Source organism: Macaca fascicularis, chromosome 15 (genome assembly GCF_037993035.2).
Source record: "Macaca fascicularis isolate 582-1 chromosome 15, T2T-MFA8v1.1".
NCBI classification, from domain to species: Eukaryota; Metazoa; Chordata; class Mammalia; order Primates; family Cercopithecidae; genus Macaca; species Macaca fascicularis.
The window spans coordinates 36,212,152-36,228,542 of record NC_088389.1 but is presented as its reverse complement, the minus strand read 5'-3'; the positions used below and the strand labels follow the sequence as shown (position 1 = coordinate 36,228,542).

Genomic DNA, 16,391 nt, shown 5'->3' with positions numbered 1-16,391 from the left:
CTGCTGTTGGGCCCTGGCGCTGTCTCCCACAGCAGCTCCCTGTGCCTTGTGCCCACGTTTCCTGGGCCCTGGGCAAGGTCTGCCCCCATCCCTGTATCCCCCGGTTCTTCCTTCCCGACCTGAAGTGAGTGGGTCACAGCTAGTGGGTTAGCTGCTGTGGACCTTTCCCCTGTGCCCGGCTGCTGTGGGCCTTTCCCCTGTGCCCGGCTGCTGTGGGCCTTTCCCCCGTGCCCGGCTGCTGTGGGCCTTTCCCCGCTGCCTGGCTGCTGTGGACCTTCCCCGCTGCCCAGCTGCTGTGGGCCACCCCTGGACGATGGAAAGGCCAGGGCAAGGCTGGTGCAGTTGGTCTTGGACTCCGCTGAACTGGTTTCGCTTTTGACTCTGCCACTTGCTATGCATGTGATCTTGGGCAGGTCACCTCAACTTTCTAGGTGCACCTTTTTCATCCTGACAGGATTGTCACGAGAATTAAGTGGGACAGGTGGGAGACTGTGGCCCTGAGCGGGCTTAGGTAGCATAGTATGAGCTGTCTGGAGAGACCAGAGACCACTTTGTGGTGGTGACATTGGGCTGTCCCTTGAAAACTGAGGAAGGACTTTGTTTGGCAAAGTAGTGGAGGGAGAGGCAGAATGGACAGGCTCAGGAGACTGCTTGGACATGGACGCCTGGAGGGTAAGAGTATGCAGCTTTGTCAGGAAGTAGCTGAGTGGGGGAGAGTTCAGGTCACTTGGCCAAGGTGTAGTGCAAGGGGCCTTTCAGGAGGGCTGGGACACCAGCTTGAGGCATCTGGGACTTGATTATCTTACAGGTCATGAGGCGAGAGAGGAGGCACAGGCGTGAGGCCCTGCCAGGTGGAGTGGCTTGTCCAGTGGTGGGTGCTGCTGTGGTCACAGGAGAAAGCCAGTGGAACTCCCATTCCCCTCTGCCCTCCCATGCCCTGGCCAAGCTCCTCTGTAGCAGTGGAGTCCAGGGCAGGTCACCCTAGCCATGGCCTTGGCTATCCCGTGTGTGACCTGGGTGTCATGGTGCTACCTCCTTCCTGGGAGCAGTAAGGATTCCACACCATGGAGGACAGGTAAAGGGCTTCTGGTCCCTGGAGCGCTATCATGGGGCTAGTGATCTGCTATGTTTAGAAGGGTCTCAGGGCTGGAGCCGTAGGGGGCAGGGTGTAGCCACAGAGGGTAGGATGAGCCTCCTAACCTTGAGAGGGATGGGGGAAGCGGCCCATAATTGGACAGAGCGAGGGCAGGGGCATTTCCTGGAGACTCTGGAATGAACATTGGAATGCTGCTCTTGGGACTTGGCCTTGGACAGGCAGCTGCCCTGACGACCCACCCTCAGGCCTTCTTTGTCCCTCCTCCAAGGGAACAACCACGTCACCAGGGTTTGCAGGCTGAGGGAGGACTGTCCTTATCCCCGCTGACCTCCCGTTCCCTCTGAGCTTAGCTGACCTTGGCTACTGGCATATTGGGGTTTTGGTCCAGGAACTCTAAGGCTCTGGACCTTGGAGCCAGCCAGACCCAACCCTACCCACCAGGAACCCACTGCCTGACAAGGAGACGGTTCTGTGACAGACCTTCCCAGCACAGCCTGGATATGGCTGTCTGGCCAGGGAGTCCAGGAAGGCTTCAGGGAAGAAGGGGCACTGAAGCTAGGTGTTGAAGGTTGGATAGAAAAGGGGAAGGACAGCATATGCCTGGGGCCCTGCCTGAAACTCCCGCTTCCTGGAATGGAGGGTCCCAGCAGGCAGGCCGCTTGCAAGAGTGGGCCTGGTCAGGTGGGGCAGGCAGGTAGATGCCAGCCAGTGGCTCAGAGTGCCAAGTTCTGGGGCTGGCATTGAATCCCGTGTGGTCTCAAGAGGGGATCCCTTCACCCCCTCAACTCAAAGGACTGGGAAATACCTCCCCCTGAAGGCGCTGTCTTCACAGCACTTTCAGTGTGTGCTGGCTGCCAGTGTTTTCTGGGTGAAGCAAGCCTCCTTCCTCCTTTTTCAGATGAGGAAATGGACCCAAAAGGTTTGGGTGTGGCAGCAACACTAGAGCAAAGATGGGATGCTGGGCACATCTCTTGCCCTCCATGGCAGCCCTCAGTTTCTCCCCTGTAAAGCAGGGTGAGGTCAACATCTGCCTCTTGGGCTCGTGGAGATTCTGTGAGGTGACTTGTACGGTGGTTCATGTGACGCATGGCCCAGAGTAAGCCTGGCCTGGGGATGCCAGCTCTGCCCTGGTGAGAGGCAGGCAGTGTGCAGCCCACGCCCTCGTTTGAGACCTGCTTCTGTATGTAGTGGACATGCAACATCCTGGCAGGGTTGTTGTAAGAAGTAGCTCAGACTTGGGCCATGGAAGTGATTTGCAGGGGTGGAATCCCCATGTGAAGGCCCTTTGCCTTCCTTGGTGCCACCTCGCCTACGGGACCAAAGCTCTAGCCTCCAAGGACCACAGGAGGTCAGAGGGGAAAGACATCATGAGAATGAGCTGGGCACAGGGTCGGAAGGATGCCATGGGCCATGCAATTGGGCCACTTTCTCTTCCACCCCCAGCCTTGGGCAGCAGAGAGGGACTGGACCGAGGGCTGGGGGACCCAGCCCTGAATACAGGGGCATCAGCCCCCAGATACCACACCACATAGGGCAGCTGTGGGCATGACTCCTGGACTGACCTGGTTCCCATCCCAGCAGGGGGCCTTGGGCGGCTCAAGTAACTGCTCCTCTCTGACCCTGTCATACCTTTCTGTAAAATGGGTAGATGAATACTCCTGGCAGAGCTGTGCGTAGTTGAAATATGAAAAAAGGGATGTGCAGGTGACCAGCAGGGCGCTCACCGTGTGCTGACTAGAGGTGGGTGCCTACAAGCATCCCTTCCTGGGAGTAGAATGGGAGCAAGGTAGAGACCAGTGCCTGCTCACCTCCTTTCACCTGAGCATCCCAGGTAGGGAGGCTGCGCCTACCCCTGCCCCTTTGGAGCGTGGGCAGTCTTTACTACCCATCTTCTGCCTGTCTCTGATGTGCTGCTTCCTGAGCCTGGCAGGGCAGAGGCTGGAGGTGAAAAAGGAAGTGGCCCAACAATGCCAGCATGGGATGAAGCCAGGGGAGGGGAAAAGCCTGCCTTGGGTGGCTGATGGGGCCGTGAAGTGGCCAGGCACTGCTGCAGACACAGGACAGAGCTGGCTTCCCAGAGAGGCGGTTCTTGGGCCTTGAATTGGTCCTGCTGGGTTCAGGAAGTGACCAAATGGCCATTTTTCCTTCCTGAGCCCCCTCATCTTATCAGCTACCACCATGGGTACACCCTGGCAGGGTCACAGCAGACGAGCTCCCTCTGGGCCCAGATGAGGGAGGGACCGAGGATACTGTGTGTCAGGGCCTGTAGACTCTAGGCTGGTCAGGAAGGAAATACATAGGAACGTGAGTGAGAGAGGTACAGGTCCACTGGCCCTGCCTCCACCACCCGCTTGCTGTACTATCCAGGAAGGAGTAGCCTGGGAGACCTTGTGGGAACCACTTGGGCCTCCCTGGGCCTACCCTGCCCCTATTCCTCTTCCCCCCAGAGAGCTTGGGCTGCAGGGATGGATGCAGCCTCTGCTCTACATCCCACGTCGTGGAGAAGCCCCCAGGGAAGTGGGGAGGGTCAGGGCTGCCCAGGTAGGCTGGGCCAGTCCAAGGTGTCTTAAGGGCCTTGAGCTTCCCCCCAGCCCTCTCTTCTGCCAGGATCCTTTCCAGGTCAGCCAGAGCATGCTTGTGGGACAGGATGGTGGGGAAGGAAGAGGAGGGCTCTGCAACCACAGACTCCAGGATCTGGCTGTTTTGGGGTCTGGCCTGGGCCTGCTGGGCTCCTGGGGTTGCAGGACCAGGGTCTCCTTGGGTTTCCCTGGGCAGGTCCAGCCTGCTGAAGCATGCCTCGCCTTTCCTCTTCACAGCCAGCTCATCCATGCGCCCCAGGCAGGAGGCGGCTTCAGCTCACCAGCTCCCCGCTCTGTACTTCCTTGGTCCCTACCTCACCCTCCCTAGCTTCCAGCATCCTTACCTGGCAGAGATTTTCCAATCTGGGCCAGAAAGCAGCCCAATCCCAACCTGTGGGCTGGGTTTTGGGTTCCAGATGTCAGGCCTATGGGGCTATGGGTCCCAGCCGTTCCCAGCCAGGGTGACTTCCCTACTATCAGGCAGAGCATCTCTTCCACTGAGGTATGAAGCCCCATGTGGGAGGGAGGCCTGGAGTTCGCCCTCGGAGGTGGGTGACTCAGGTGGAATCTCAGCCCAGGGAGGGCAGGCCCACCCACGGCATTGGTCGTTGCCATGATGGGGAGGAGGCCAGGCTGCTCGAGCAAGGCCTTGAGGGATTATCAGGAGAAGAGGCCTGTTCCAACACAGTGGTGTGGCGGTGTGGCGTGGCAGGTAGGCCACAGTGCCCCTTTGTGAACTGGGCCTCGCAGGGAGAGCGCCTCAGAGGAGTAGAGGCACATGCTGGGCTTGCCCACGGGCTTAGGCCACAACAGGAAAGCCCCAGGTGGGAGTCGTCGTAGGAGTTGGGGAGGGCTCCCCCTGTCTTGAACTTGTCTCACAGTTTTCCTCTGGCTCTGCCCATTCCCTCTGCTTTCAGAGGCCAGCTTCGTGCTGGGCATGAAGAGTCAAAGGGAGCCGGTTGACTGGGGCTCCTGGGCTGGCCTCTGTGGGGGAATCTAAGGATTAGGATTCCCTCAACTCTGACTCCTTATGGCATCTAGCATGGGACTCCATGTTGGGGAGGGCTCTTATGCTCAGAGGGCTGTTGCCATGGAGGTGTGGAGCTTGGGGTGGGAGGGTGGCCACTGTCAGCCTGAGTCCCTCTGAGCAGGGCTCTTCCTGCTCACCTCTGGGTTCTCAAGTGCCCATGGAGTAGGCTCAGCCCACTGACCCAGGGCAGTTGCAGAAATGAGTATACAGGGTATACACCCTACAGGGAAGTGTCTCATGGCTCTGCCCAGTTGTGAGCCCCTCAAGGTCAGGGGCCAAGTCTCAGCATGTCCCAACATAGGGGTCTTGGTTTGGTGAGGCAGGGAGAGAATGATGGACTGAGCACTTGGACCATTGGAGCCAGGAGCCAAAGGGCATAGGGCGTTGGGGGTAGGAGGTCTGTGTGGGCTAAGCCTGGAGTAGGTTTTTCACCAACCCCAGGGTTTGAGCCCTGGACACAAGCAGGGTTCAGCTTCTGCACCGGAGGTGGTCTTAGCAGGCCCAGCCTATCCTCCCACTTTTCCTCTGCCCCACTGTGGGGGTTGGGGGCTGTAGGAGGACACTGCTCTGTGCTGCTGACTTTGGAGAGATTTTACCTAACCCTGGAGCAGGTATCGTCTGTGGTGCTTTCCATGTGATGCACTGAGGAAACAGGCGCGGGGGAACGATTTCCCCAGGGCCACACAGCAGGGGAGTAGTGGGCCCAGGTCTGGTCTGCATTTGGGTGCCAGGTGGCATCAGTCCTGTGCTCTTTGTGCCTGTCGGAGCTACTGACCCGGGCCCTGAGTATGTGGACCCCAATGGAGTGTGTGTCTTGGGTACTGTGCAGAGAGGACTGCATCTCTTCTGCTTCAAGACTCGCCTCGCCTTGCTGTCCTCATCTGTAATATGGGAGCAGCAGGGTCCCTGTGGCTCTCGCTTGTGTGGGGCTGGTGGTGTGGGACAGTGTATGAGGAAGGGCTGTTGGCAGTGGTATACTGGATAAATGTTGGGACAGAGTGACTGCTCAGTCTTGGACAGGGACCAGTGCAAAAGAGAGGGGAAACGGGAAAGGGCCCAGAACTGCAAACAGCTGCCTGGATCAGGTGGGCTTTCCTTGGTCTCTGAGACTGCTCAGGAGCCAAGCTGGCCCTTACCCTGCAGGCTCACTTGCTAATATTAACCCCGGAGTGGCCCCTTGATCTCACCTTCTTGCTCTCTGAGAGGCTGAGCCCCCAGCCAGACTCCTGCAGTGGGGAGGAGGTTCCCCACCTGCCCCCAAATCTGTCTTAAGACAGAAAGGAGAGAGAGTGGAGAGGAGTGGCTGCCTGCTGGAAGGGGCAGGGCCGGGGCAGATGGGCGGGACGTGGCAACCAGCTTGACCTGGGCTGCGGGGGCCCAGCCTGACACACCTACTGCCACCCCAGGTCCCATCTGATGCCAAGGCTGAAGGAGTCTCGCTCCCACGAGTCCCTGCTCAGCCCCAGCAGTGCGGTGGAGGCGCTGGACCTCAGCATGGAGGAAGAGGTGGTCATCAAACCCGTGCACAGCAGCATCCTTGGCCAGGACTACTGCTTCGAGGTGGGTCCCATCGCAGGGCTTGGGTTGGACACCCCATCCTCTCCTGGCCTGTCTGGTCTCCTCTACATCCTCCTAGAGTCCAGTCTGCTGTGGCCTCAGCAGGGGCCAGGGTCTTGGGGAGAGTGGCTTGTATTTACCGATAGCTTTCAGCTCCTAAGAGACCAGGTGGAGCTGGGGCAGGGGCTGTCCTTCCTACTCTCTGAGCTCTCTGGAAATGGGCCAGCACCTGTTCTCCATGCTAGCATGAAGCTGCTGGGGCCCCTAGTGGGTGACAGGGAGTAGGGGAAAAGCCTGAATTTCTTAAGCACCAGAGCCCATGTCTTAGAGCCTGCTCACATCCCAAATGCAGTGTGGATAGCAGAGAGTCTCCTCTTGTATGGGCCTGTTTCCCGCTTGTGAACAATGAGAGCCCAAATCTTTCCTGCCCTGGCATTCTGCGACCTGAGGTTTCAATGCAGAGAGGCAGTGACCTACCTGGGGATGACCTGTCTAGTCCCTCATAGGAAATGGGGGATCTGAGGCCCAGAGGAGGCATGAAGACATCAGAGGTCACACAGCAAGACTGAGACCAAGCCGGGAGCAGGGTTACTATTGTTGCAGGTGTTCCTGGGAGTTCCTAATCCAGGACTCCTGGCCAAGCCGGGCTTGATCTGGGCTCTGACATCCTTGCCAGGGATAGGGTGAAGATGGCCCTGTCTGCTGGTTCACAGCAGGGGGTGCTGCGGAAGGTGCAGGCCCTCAAATGCCGAGTGAAGAGCATGCTTCCCCTGCGGAGCCCTGGGTCTGCTGCTGGGCGCAGTGGGAACACATAGCAGGAATTGCCCGTACTGGCTCCCTTACCTGGAATAGATGTCTAAGCTGGACCAGAGGAGGAGTGAGAGTCAGACAGGGAGGGGAGGAGAAGGGTCAGGGACCGGGGACCCTAGGGCCTGGCACATCCAAACAGTCCAAGTCTCATTTCTCTGGTCTGGCATGAAAAATACCAGATTTATATTACCATTGTTGTCACTGTTGCTTGATGGAAGAGAACCCTCAGAGTTGTCAGCTGAGGACTGAGGGGATTCTGGTACCTATCTTTGGTTGTCTCCTTGGTTCTTGTGGTTCCACCTTTAGGGAAAGTGCGCTCGTGTTAAGCATTGCCCTCTGACCTGGGCGAGGTCTTCGTTCCTTCTCTCTTTCCATCTCAAGGAGAGGGAGGTTAGAGTTAGGAAGATGTGTTCCTATTGGACAGAGGGCACTGAGGGACGAGTGAGGAGCCCACTGGTGCAGGACAGGGCCACTCTATGGCTGCTGACTTGCCCTGGGACAGTGGGTCTCAGTGTACCACCTGCAAAACATGAAGTAGAAGGGTCATGTGAGCCTTGTCCTGGCTGCTTCCTGTAGCTGTGATGCAGACCTGATGGCCAGAGTCCCCTGAGCCTCCAAGGTCTTCTTCCATCACTGCCTGCCCTTGCTGTGGTCCCTTCCCTCGTAACACTGTCTTGCCTGCTCCCCACAGGTGACGACGTCATCAGGAAGCAAGTGCTTTTCCTGCCGTTCTGCAGCTGAGCGGGATAAGTGGATGGAGAACCTGCGGCGAGCAGTGCACCCCAACAAGGTAAGCCTGCACCCCTCTCACCAAAGCATGGGGGATTGAAGGTAGGCTCAGATATGAGGAAGCAAGAGAGAGACAATCTCTGTGACGTGGGCTGGGATTGGGGGCGGTCAGCCTGCATGGAGGCAGGACCCGAGTGGACAATATTGGTGGACTCTGAAAGAGATGTTTGAGTTTGCCAGGTTGAGACAGGTGCTGTGTGCCTCTGTTTTCTAAACTACACATTGAGTCTGGGCTGGGGAAATGAGTGCTGGACCCTGGGGTCCTTCTGCTGGGATCCCTTGTCCCTACTCCCCAGCCCCTGGCCGACTTCTGCTCATCTTCCCATTCCAGCTTAGGTGTCTGCCCCACCTCCAGGTGAGGACCCCTCTCCCAGGCTGGTGTCGTCTGTGTTCCCACTGCCCCTGGGCTCCCCCGTGAGGTCCTGGGAGCCCCCACTGTAATCCCTGCTTCTGTATCTGTCTTCCTAGCCGACTTGAGGGCCTGACCAAGTCCTGGTCACCATAGCCATCTCTTAAGTTACAGTACAGACCAGCAAATTAAGGAAGAGTTAATAATGGCGTAGCCTGTGTTGTGCCAGGCGTTGTGCTGGCCTCTCTCAGTCTCGCCCTCTATGAGATGAGGGTTTACCTTAGTCCTGTTTTATACACAAGCAACCCAAGGCTCCAGTTAAGTCACTTGCCCAAGGTGAGTGAGCTTATGTGAGGTCGACCAGAGATCCAGCCCTTGTCCATCAGCCCCGCCTCATCCTGACTCAGGGTCTAGGCGCCCACTGCCGCCTCCACCTTCGGAGCTCCTCCTGGGTCTGAGGCTCTCTCAGGCTCTGGGCTGGTTGGGGGTTACATGTGGCACCCCCAGCTGACCACCCCGGACTCCCGTGCACATACAGGACAACAGCCGGCGTGTGGAACACATCCTGAAGCTGTGGGTGATTGAGGCCAAGGACCTGCCGGCCAAGAAGAAGTACCTGTGTGAGCTGTGCCTGGATGATGTGCTCTACGCCCGTACCACGGGCAAGCTCAAGACGGACAATGTTTTCTGGGGCGAGCACTTCGAGTTCCACAACCTGCCACCCCTGCGCACAGTCACTGTCCACCTGTACCGGGAGACCGACAAGAAGAAGAAGAAGGAGCGCAACAGTTACTTGGGCTTGGTGAGCCTGCCCGCTGCCTCGGTGGCCGGGCGGCAGTTCGTGGAGAAGTGGTACCCGGTGGTGACGCCCAACCCCAAGGGCGGCAAGGGTCCTGGGCCCATGATCCGCATCAAGGCGCGCTACCAAACCATCACCATCCTGCCCATGGAGATGTACAAAGAGTTCGCTGAGCACATCACCAACCACTACCTGGGGCTGTGTGCAGCCCTCGAGCCCATCCTCAGTGCCAAGACCAAGGAGGAGATGGCATCTGCCCTGGTGCACATCCTGCAGAGCACGGGCAAGGTGAAGGTGCGTGCAGGCCCCTCAGCTCCTGACACAGGCTGGGCGACAGTGCTGGGTTACTTGCCCTTCCCCACATCCGTACATTTCAGGCCTAATGAAGGCCTTGGAGGCACCAGTCACTACCAGATGGGTTCCCTAAACCCAGGAGTTCTGTTTTGGGCTGGGTGTTTTGTACTCCTGTCTGTGGCTGGAGCTGATCACTGAGGCCTGTGTGGAACCAGCGGATGGGATTGCAGCTGGTAGTGAGGTAGTGGGCTTGGGTTGAGGTGCCTTCTACCACTACTGCAGAGGACTGACCCCCTGAGGCTCCAGGGGAACAGGCTGGGTGGCTGGCTGTCCCAGCATACAGGTCCCACAATGCCACCAGCCCCAGTGAGCCAAACACACATCCCCTGTGAGGTATGGAGTTCGGCAGACCTCCCCAGCAGGATGCACAGATGAGTCTCCATCACAGCTCCACCTCACCCCACACTCTCATCCAGACACACAGATTCTCACACAGATAGACGCAGTCAAAATTGTACCATTTCAGGGTTAGCCAGCCCCACCCCAGAACCTCACAGAAGCGGGAATCTGAGACCCACCCAGGCAAGCCATAGTTCAGGGCCAGAGGTGCCCAGTGTCCATCCCCATAACTCCTTTCACCTTTTGCTCTCAAAGATGGGCCCAGCAGCCCACCATGCAAGCCATGCCTCAGCCCCACCTACCTGGTTTGGGGACAAATGGGCTCCTGGACCAGGATGCCCCTAGGAAGGCAGTAGAGCATGGTCTGTGGGCCTCGAAGGCAACCTTCTTTCTTTACATTTGCCACCTGCCATTCAGGAAGCTGCCCAGAGAGGGTGGGAAACGGGCTGGACTTGAGGCCTCTGCAGCGTGGATGGACTCTGGTGCTGGGCTAAGGACTAGGGCCTCTGCCCTCTGGACAGTGGCGTGTTGTAAGCCAAGTGACAGGTGGCTGAGGGGCGCCCTGTGTCAAAGTCCTAGGCTCTTAGCCCTAGGTTGGGGAGGCACAGTTGGGAGCCATGCCCCAGGTACCCCAGGGCAGAGTCCAGGGCACAAGACTCGTGGAGGTCCCTCACCCTCTCACCTGTTCCTAGAGGTTCTGAAAGGGGAGGCCATGGCTGGAAGCCTCAGCAGCCTCTGCAGTGGGAACCCTCTGCAGCACCCCTCCCTCTTGGACTTGCTGTATGCTGCAAGTGCAGGGCTGGGGCGGGGACCTCCTCCCCATGGACCTGTGATAGGGAGCAGTTTTCCTCTATAGTGCTCGACTACCTCCTCCGTCACCTTCTCCTCCAGCCTTCAGACTTGACTGGCTAGGCTGCACGTTGGGCCAGCTCTGGCTGCCCCGTCCTTAATGTGCTGGTCAACACAGGAGACGTATGCTGGGAAATGGAATGAATCAAGGACCCATGGGCACCAGAGAGGGAGTGAGGACAGCTGCAGAGGCTGGAGCCTTTTCTGCAGTTGTGTCTGATGTTTCAGTACCTGGTCCCCAGGGCTGGGCTGGGGCTGGCCTGTTCTGGGAAGCGGATTCCTCCCTGAAGCAGCCTGAGATGATAGGTCCGTCCAGGTGCTCATTGTGGAGGGAGATGAAGCCAGGGCCGCAGCCAACCCCAGAGGCCCTCAGTGGGGTTGCGGAGGAGTAGATAGAAAGATGGAAAGTAACTTGTGCTCCTGGGGTGACAGGCACCTGAGCCCCCAGCTCTGGAATACTTGGGAACTAGCCCCTCTTCCCTCTCCATGACTAGAGGAGTAATGGGGTCTGGAAAGCAAGGGACTTGGACCAAATCTGGCCCCAGGTGGCTGTGTGGCTATGGACAAGTCATTTTCCTGCTGTGTGTGCATTGGTTTCCCCCTTACTGGGTCCTGGCTCTCAGGAGGTTCTCATCCCAGCACTGGGGCCCGACTCTCATTGCAGGAGTTCAGGAAAGCTGTGGTCCTGAGTGGGAGCCCCAGGGGAGATGCAGCTCTGACCCCTGCTTCAGTGTGTTCAGAGAATGCGACCCTGGAGGTCGCCTGTTGGTCAGGAAGGGGTCCTCAGGCCACATGATCCCCAGGAAGCCAACGACAGCTTCCCCTTGGCCCCTGCTGTCTCTCTGTGCCTCTGCTGTGCAGCCTGGGTTCCTGTGTCTACATCTCAGTTCTGTTTTAAAGGACCCCACTCGTGCGTGTCAGAGTGAGGTATTTCTTGAGCACAGATGCCTGGGTCCACCCCCGCTGGGTGCCTTGCAGGCTCTGTGCTAGGTGGCCCCCTGCCCTGACTGTCACCCTCCCTTGAAACTCTGACAGTTTTTCCTATCTTCTTCCCCTCCCCCAAGCCACAGGTTGGTTGTAAGTACAAGGAGGTAGGGACTCCTGCGGGAGATAGTTAGTATCCACATGGTTGCTAGAGTCGGGGGAAGGTGTGGGTTCGGGCTCCTATGCTGGAGTTTTCCCACAACACTTTGTGTGGGACCTGATGGGCCAGGGGCTGCTACCCCGGATTGCCAGGTGGGCAGTGGCGCCTCCACCTTCCCTCTCCAGCCAGTTGCACATCAGTTCCTGCTCTCACCTGCCTGAGCATGGTGGCTCATGACCTCCCCGGGCAGTGGGACTGCACAGAAGGCATCTGTGTCCGGTGTGGGAGCCCCCACCCGAGTCACAGGTGGATACTGGTGACCATTTTGACCATGAGACAGGGCAGCCTCATTTGTCCTCTTTGGCACTGATGCTGGGGGGAGAGGTGAGTCCTGCTGTGGTCACCAGGCCAGGCCTGATTAGGGCTATACGTGGAAATGAGTCCGTTCTCAATTTGTGGGGGATTGTGGCTCCATGTGGCATGCACTTGTTCAGGCTGCCTCCATCCGTAGACCCGGCTCTACTGTCACCAGTTCTAGGCTCCTACCTTGGCTGGGGGCCCCTGCTCTGCCCACACTCCCCAGCAGCCCCTAAAGGTGGGCACACTGTTCCTCCTGGGGACCCCTGCAGCTTGGTGATGGAGCGGCCTCAAAATGCCAGGGCTTCTCTGGCTAGGTCTGGAATCCTAGGACCCTCCATGCCAGGCCAGCTCAGGTCCTGCTCTCCCCACCTCCTGCCTCCTCAGGACTTCCTGACAGACCTGATGATGTCAGAGGTGGACCGCTGTGGGGACAACGAGCACCTCATCTTCCGGGAGAACACACTGGCCACCAAGGCCATCGAGGAGTACCTCAAGCTAGTGGGCCAGAAGTACCTGCAGGACGCCCTAGGTAGGAAGTGGGCCAGCAGCGGGGCAGAGGGTGGGCAGGGCCCGCCAGGTCCTCACTCCCCACTCCCTGCCCACTTGGCCATAGGTGAGTTCATCAAAGCACTGTACGAGTCAGATGAGAACTGCGAGGTGGATCCCAGCAAGTGCTCGGCCGCTGACCTCCCAGAGCACCAGGGCAACCTCAAGATGTGCTGCGAGCTGGCCTTCTGCAAGATCATCAACTCCTACTGGTCAGTGCAGCGCCCAGGCCTCCCACCCTGTCACCTTCCCCATCCTTCAGTGTCTGGCACCCACAGTGTGCCCGGTGTTGCCTGGCCCCTGAGTTGTACTGACTTGCCAGTCCCCTGGCCTTGTCCCTTTTGAGCTCTCAGGTGAGGCAGCATTTAGCACATTGCTGTGGCTTTGTGGTGAAAAGAACCTGGACATACCAGTCCGCCGTTTCTGGTGATAAGGGAGCACCCTTCATGTGCTGGGGGCTGTTGTGGGTGCTTGGGCTGCAGCGGGAGTGAGACTGACAGGCCCTGTACGGGCCCCCAGTTGGGGTGGGTGGATGGCTTCATCTGAGGCTCCTCACCTGTCCCTGGGAGCTAAGGTGCTCATGTCACAGTCTTGTGATGGGGTCCAGCAGCGCCACACCGGGGGCCTGAGCACCCCAGGCAGGCCTTTTGCTGGGACTGGAGAATAAAGAGAAAGGACTAGACTGAAGTACAGCGGGGTCTGCAGGCTCTGCCATCCCCAGAAAGCAGCAGGGCATGCAGTGGCGGGCTACTCAGACAGGCCCCTCAGCAGGGCCAGAATCAGTCCCGGAGAAACTTATGGTAAGGCCGACTTCACAGCCACCGGCTTGCTCCTGTGGTATATGTGTGTAGTGGCCAGCCAGCCTGGTGCTGGCTCCTCCTGTGGAGTACAGCCTCCTCCTGTGGTGGCACACGGGACTGTCCGGGAGGGCCTTGCTGTCATTCCAAGCAGTGGGGTCATTTTCACCCCAGAGGAGCTGCCCAGGTTTAACCTGTGTTCCCCTCCAGCTCAGGGCTTACAGCCCCCACCCACCCAAGCCTCTGTCCGCAGCCTCTTCTGACACCACTCCCTCCCTGGCCGTACCTCACTCCTTGTTAGGTGTGCCTCTCACTCACCTGCACCTTGACCTGCATACACTCCTGCCTTTCCTGCTCCAAGGCCACACACCTGGGTACCCTCCGTCGCAGCCCTGATCCCATCAGGATAGGGTTGTGCCTGTGCCTGAAACATTTCCTCCAAATGCTGGGGCACCCTGGGGGCAGGTGAGCCCACCAGCTCAGGACTGGGCACACAGGAGGGCCAGGGAAGTGTTTGCTGCTCCCCAAGGACAAGAAAAGGTGGGGTGAATGGGCAAGGCCAGGAGGGTGGGCACCCAGGGCCTTAGCCCATGGGCTATACAAGGTGCTTACCTGGGCCAAATGGGCACCTCAAGATGGGCCACAAATGCGCAGCTTTCCACACCCTTGGGCTTGGGGTGGAGAGCAACTATAGGGCCTTGAACTCTGGGAACACACTTCCCATTCCCAGCTGGGCCATGCTTTCCCCCTCCCCGCTCCCCCCTCTTCCCAGGGGGGCTGGGCATGTGACTCAGGGAAAATATTTGTGGACAGTGATTTTCCATTTCCTCTTTCTGGCATTTGTCAGAGACACCTCTCCATTCTGGACAAGGCCATTGATAGATGTCACCACTCAACACCTGCCCCCTGTCCAGTTCTGTGCCAGGCACTGTGAGAGCCACGGCTAAAGGTGGCTCACCTTCATTCCCCGCTAGGCGTGCCCTTGATGGGTCAGCCAGCATGCATTGTGGGAGAGCCTGCTGAGCAGGCTGCTGGGCCTGTGGGGGAAGGAATTTCAAGTTCTTCAAGCCTATTGTAGCCTTGGGGTTTTAGCCTTACGATGGCTCTGTGAGCTTGGCAGGGCAGGTCTTTTTCTCAGTTTAAGGGAGAGAAAACCGAATTCTTCCAGGAGGGTTAGGGCCTTGGTCACATCACCCTGAGGTCATGGCAGAGCCAAGTGTAAACTGAGTTCGGGGACCACTGGGGCCTGGCCTGCCCCAGGCTGGGAGATGTATCTTTTAGGGAAAAAAAAATAGGAAAACCACTTAAAGGTTGGCCAGGTGGGCCTGACCATGGCAGGCCAAGATGCCCAGTAGAACCAGGAGCCCCATTGTCTAGGGCCATCTCTGCCCACTTGCTCCATTACCCTGGGGCAGTCACTACCTCCCTTTCCCTCACCATCTAGAGAATGGAGAGCTGTGTTCTCCCACTGTGTTCAGGGGTAGTCCCATCTTGTTGATCTTTCTGAGCTTGTAGGAAATCCCAGATTCCTATGACATCATTCAAGCAAAGGAAATGAGTCTCAAAGCCAGTGATGGGAACCCAAGGAATAGTGGTCTATTCCTGTTTTCCTCGCTTCCCCCTAGACCCAGATGCCTGCTGTTAGGGTTGAAAAATGAAGTAGAGACTGGGGGAGAGGTGGGGAGGGCCCAGACCAGAAGCTGGATAGGCAGTTCAGCACTGGCCCTTGGCAGTTAATTCCGGTTAGGATGGAGAGCCAGCTCCTCAGGCCTCCTCCCATCCCACCGGCCTGGCCCTTCGCTGAGAACCCACTGCCCGATGGGAACCTGGTCTCCCCACTCCTCCTACTGCCTGGGCACTTGCTTCAGCCGCCCTGTACTGACTGCTCTCCCCAGACAGCTGTGTCCTCAGAGCTCAGACAGTGGGGCTGACCTCATGCAGCTGGTGGGGTAGAGCCAAGGCTGGAATGCAGGTTCCTGCTGTGTGCACTCCTGTCCTGGGCCCCTGCTTGATGGCCAAGCCCACCCTTGTCTGTCCCTGCACAGCGTCTTCCCACGGGAGTTGAAAGAGGTGTTTGCCTCGTGGAGGCAGGAGTGCAGCAGCCGCGGCCGGCCGGACATCAGTGAGCGGCTCATCAGCGCCTCCCTCTTCCTGCGCTTCCTCTGCCCAGCCATCATGTCGCCCTCACTCTTCAACCTGCTGCAGGAGTACCCCGATGACCGCACTGCCCGCACCCTCACCCTCATCGCCAAGGTCACCCAGAACCTGGCCAACTTTGCCAAGTGAGTGCCTCCTCCCTCACCAGGCAGAGTGGGCGGGGCTGGCATCCACAGGGCAAGCCCTGGGGGTGTTTCTGCCCCCAAGCTGGGCAGAGACCATAAACAGGCCCTGGTTTTGTCCCTGTCATCCTCAGTCCTTCTCCTTCCCACTTTTTAAAAAATAAAATCTCCACACTCTATCCTTCTACTCAAGGTATATGTCATTTTGATATGTTTCTTGATTTTTAAAGGTGGCAACATGAGACTTTTTTTTTTCCTTTTGCTTTTTTGAATTAATGTATTATTATAAGGATTCTCACATATCCCTTAGCATTCATTAAGCCCTGTTTTGAAATAAATGACTAATATTCCTCCAAGGGGAACTGGCCCGTATTTCCTTAACCCATTCCCTGTGCTTGGACACTCGGGTTGGGCACCACTATCCTGGTGTCATGCTCTCAGGATGTCTTTCTTTGCTGATAAAGCACTATTGGTGTTTTCGGCTGCATCCTTAGAGCAAGCGGGCAGAAGTAGAAGGGCTGGGTCATCTCACTGCTGTTCATTCTCAAAGCATGGATTGAGCCCCATCCTGGGGCTCTCTATGTACTGGGCTCTGACGGTACCAAGATGAATCAGCCCTGGTAGCGCTCAGTACTTCAGCCAGGGAGATGTGTGGAATAAGCAGGGGAGCAGTGACAGACACACATGAGCCTCTTAGAAAGGCCCTCAGCTTGTTGGGAGAGGAGACAGGAAAGCCTCCAGGGTGACAAGATCCCCCAACTGCATGTCAGGGTG

The 16,391-nt window shown here is 57.9% G+C and overlaps 1 protein-coding gene across 50 annotated transcripts in view; it reads left to right on the top strand.

Annotated features, from left to right (window-relative positions):
• The window catches only part of DAB2IP (DAB2 interacting protein), a 216,603-nt gene that overhangs the window by 182,178 nt on the left and 18,034 nt on the right, over positions 1-16,391 (top strand). For 46 of the 50 annotated variants that reach the window (XM_065530123.1, XM_074016647.1, XM_074016642.1 and 43 more), the window contains 6 exons: positions 6,112-6,265; positions 7,764-7,862; positions 8,749-9,303; positions 12,380-12,524; positions 12,609-12,753; positions 15,384-15,620. In XM_065530123.1, coding sequence (XP_065386195.1) covers positions 6,112-6,265; positions 7,764-7,862; positions 8,749-9,303; positions 12,380-12,524; positions 12,609-12,753; positions 15,384-15,620 — 1,335 coding nt within the window. The remainder of the gene's footprint in view (positions 1-6,111; positions 6,266-7,763; positions 7,863-8,748; positions 9,304-12,379; positions 12,525-12,608; positions 12,754-15,383; positions 15,621-16,391) is intronic. The other 4 variants (XM_074016674.1, XM_074016672.1, XM_045373775.2 and 1 more) reach the window with 1 other exon arrangement.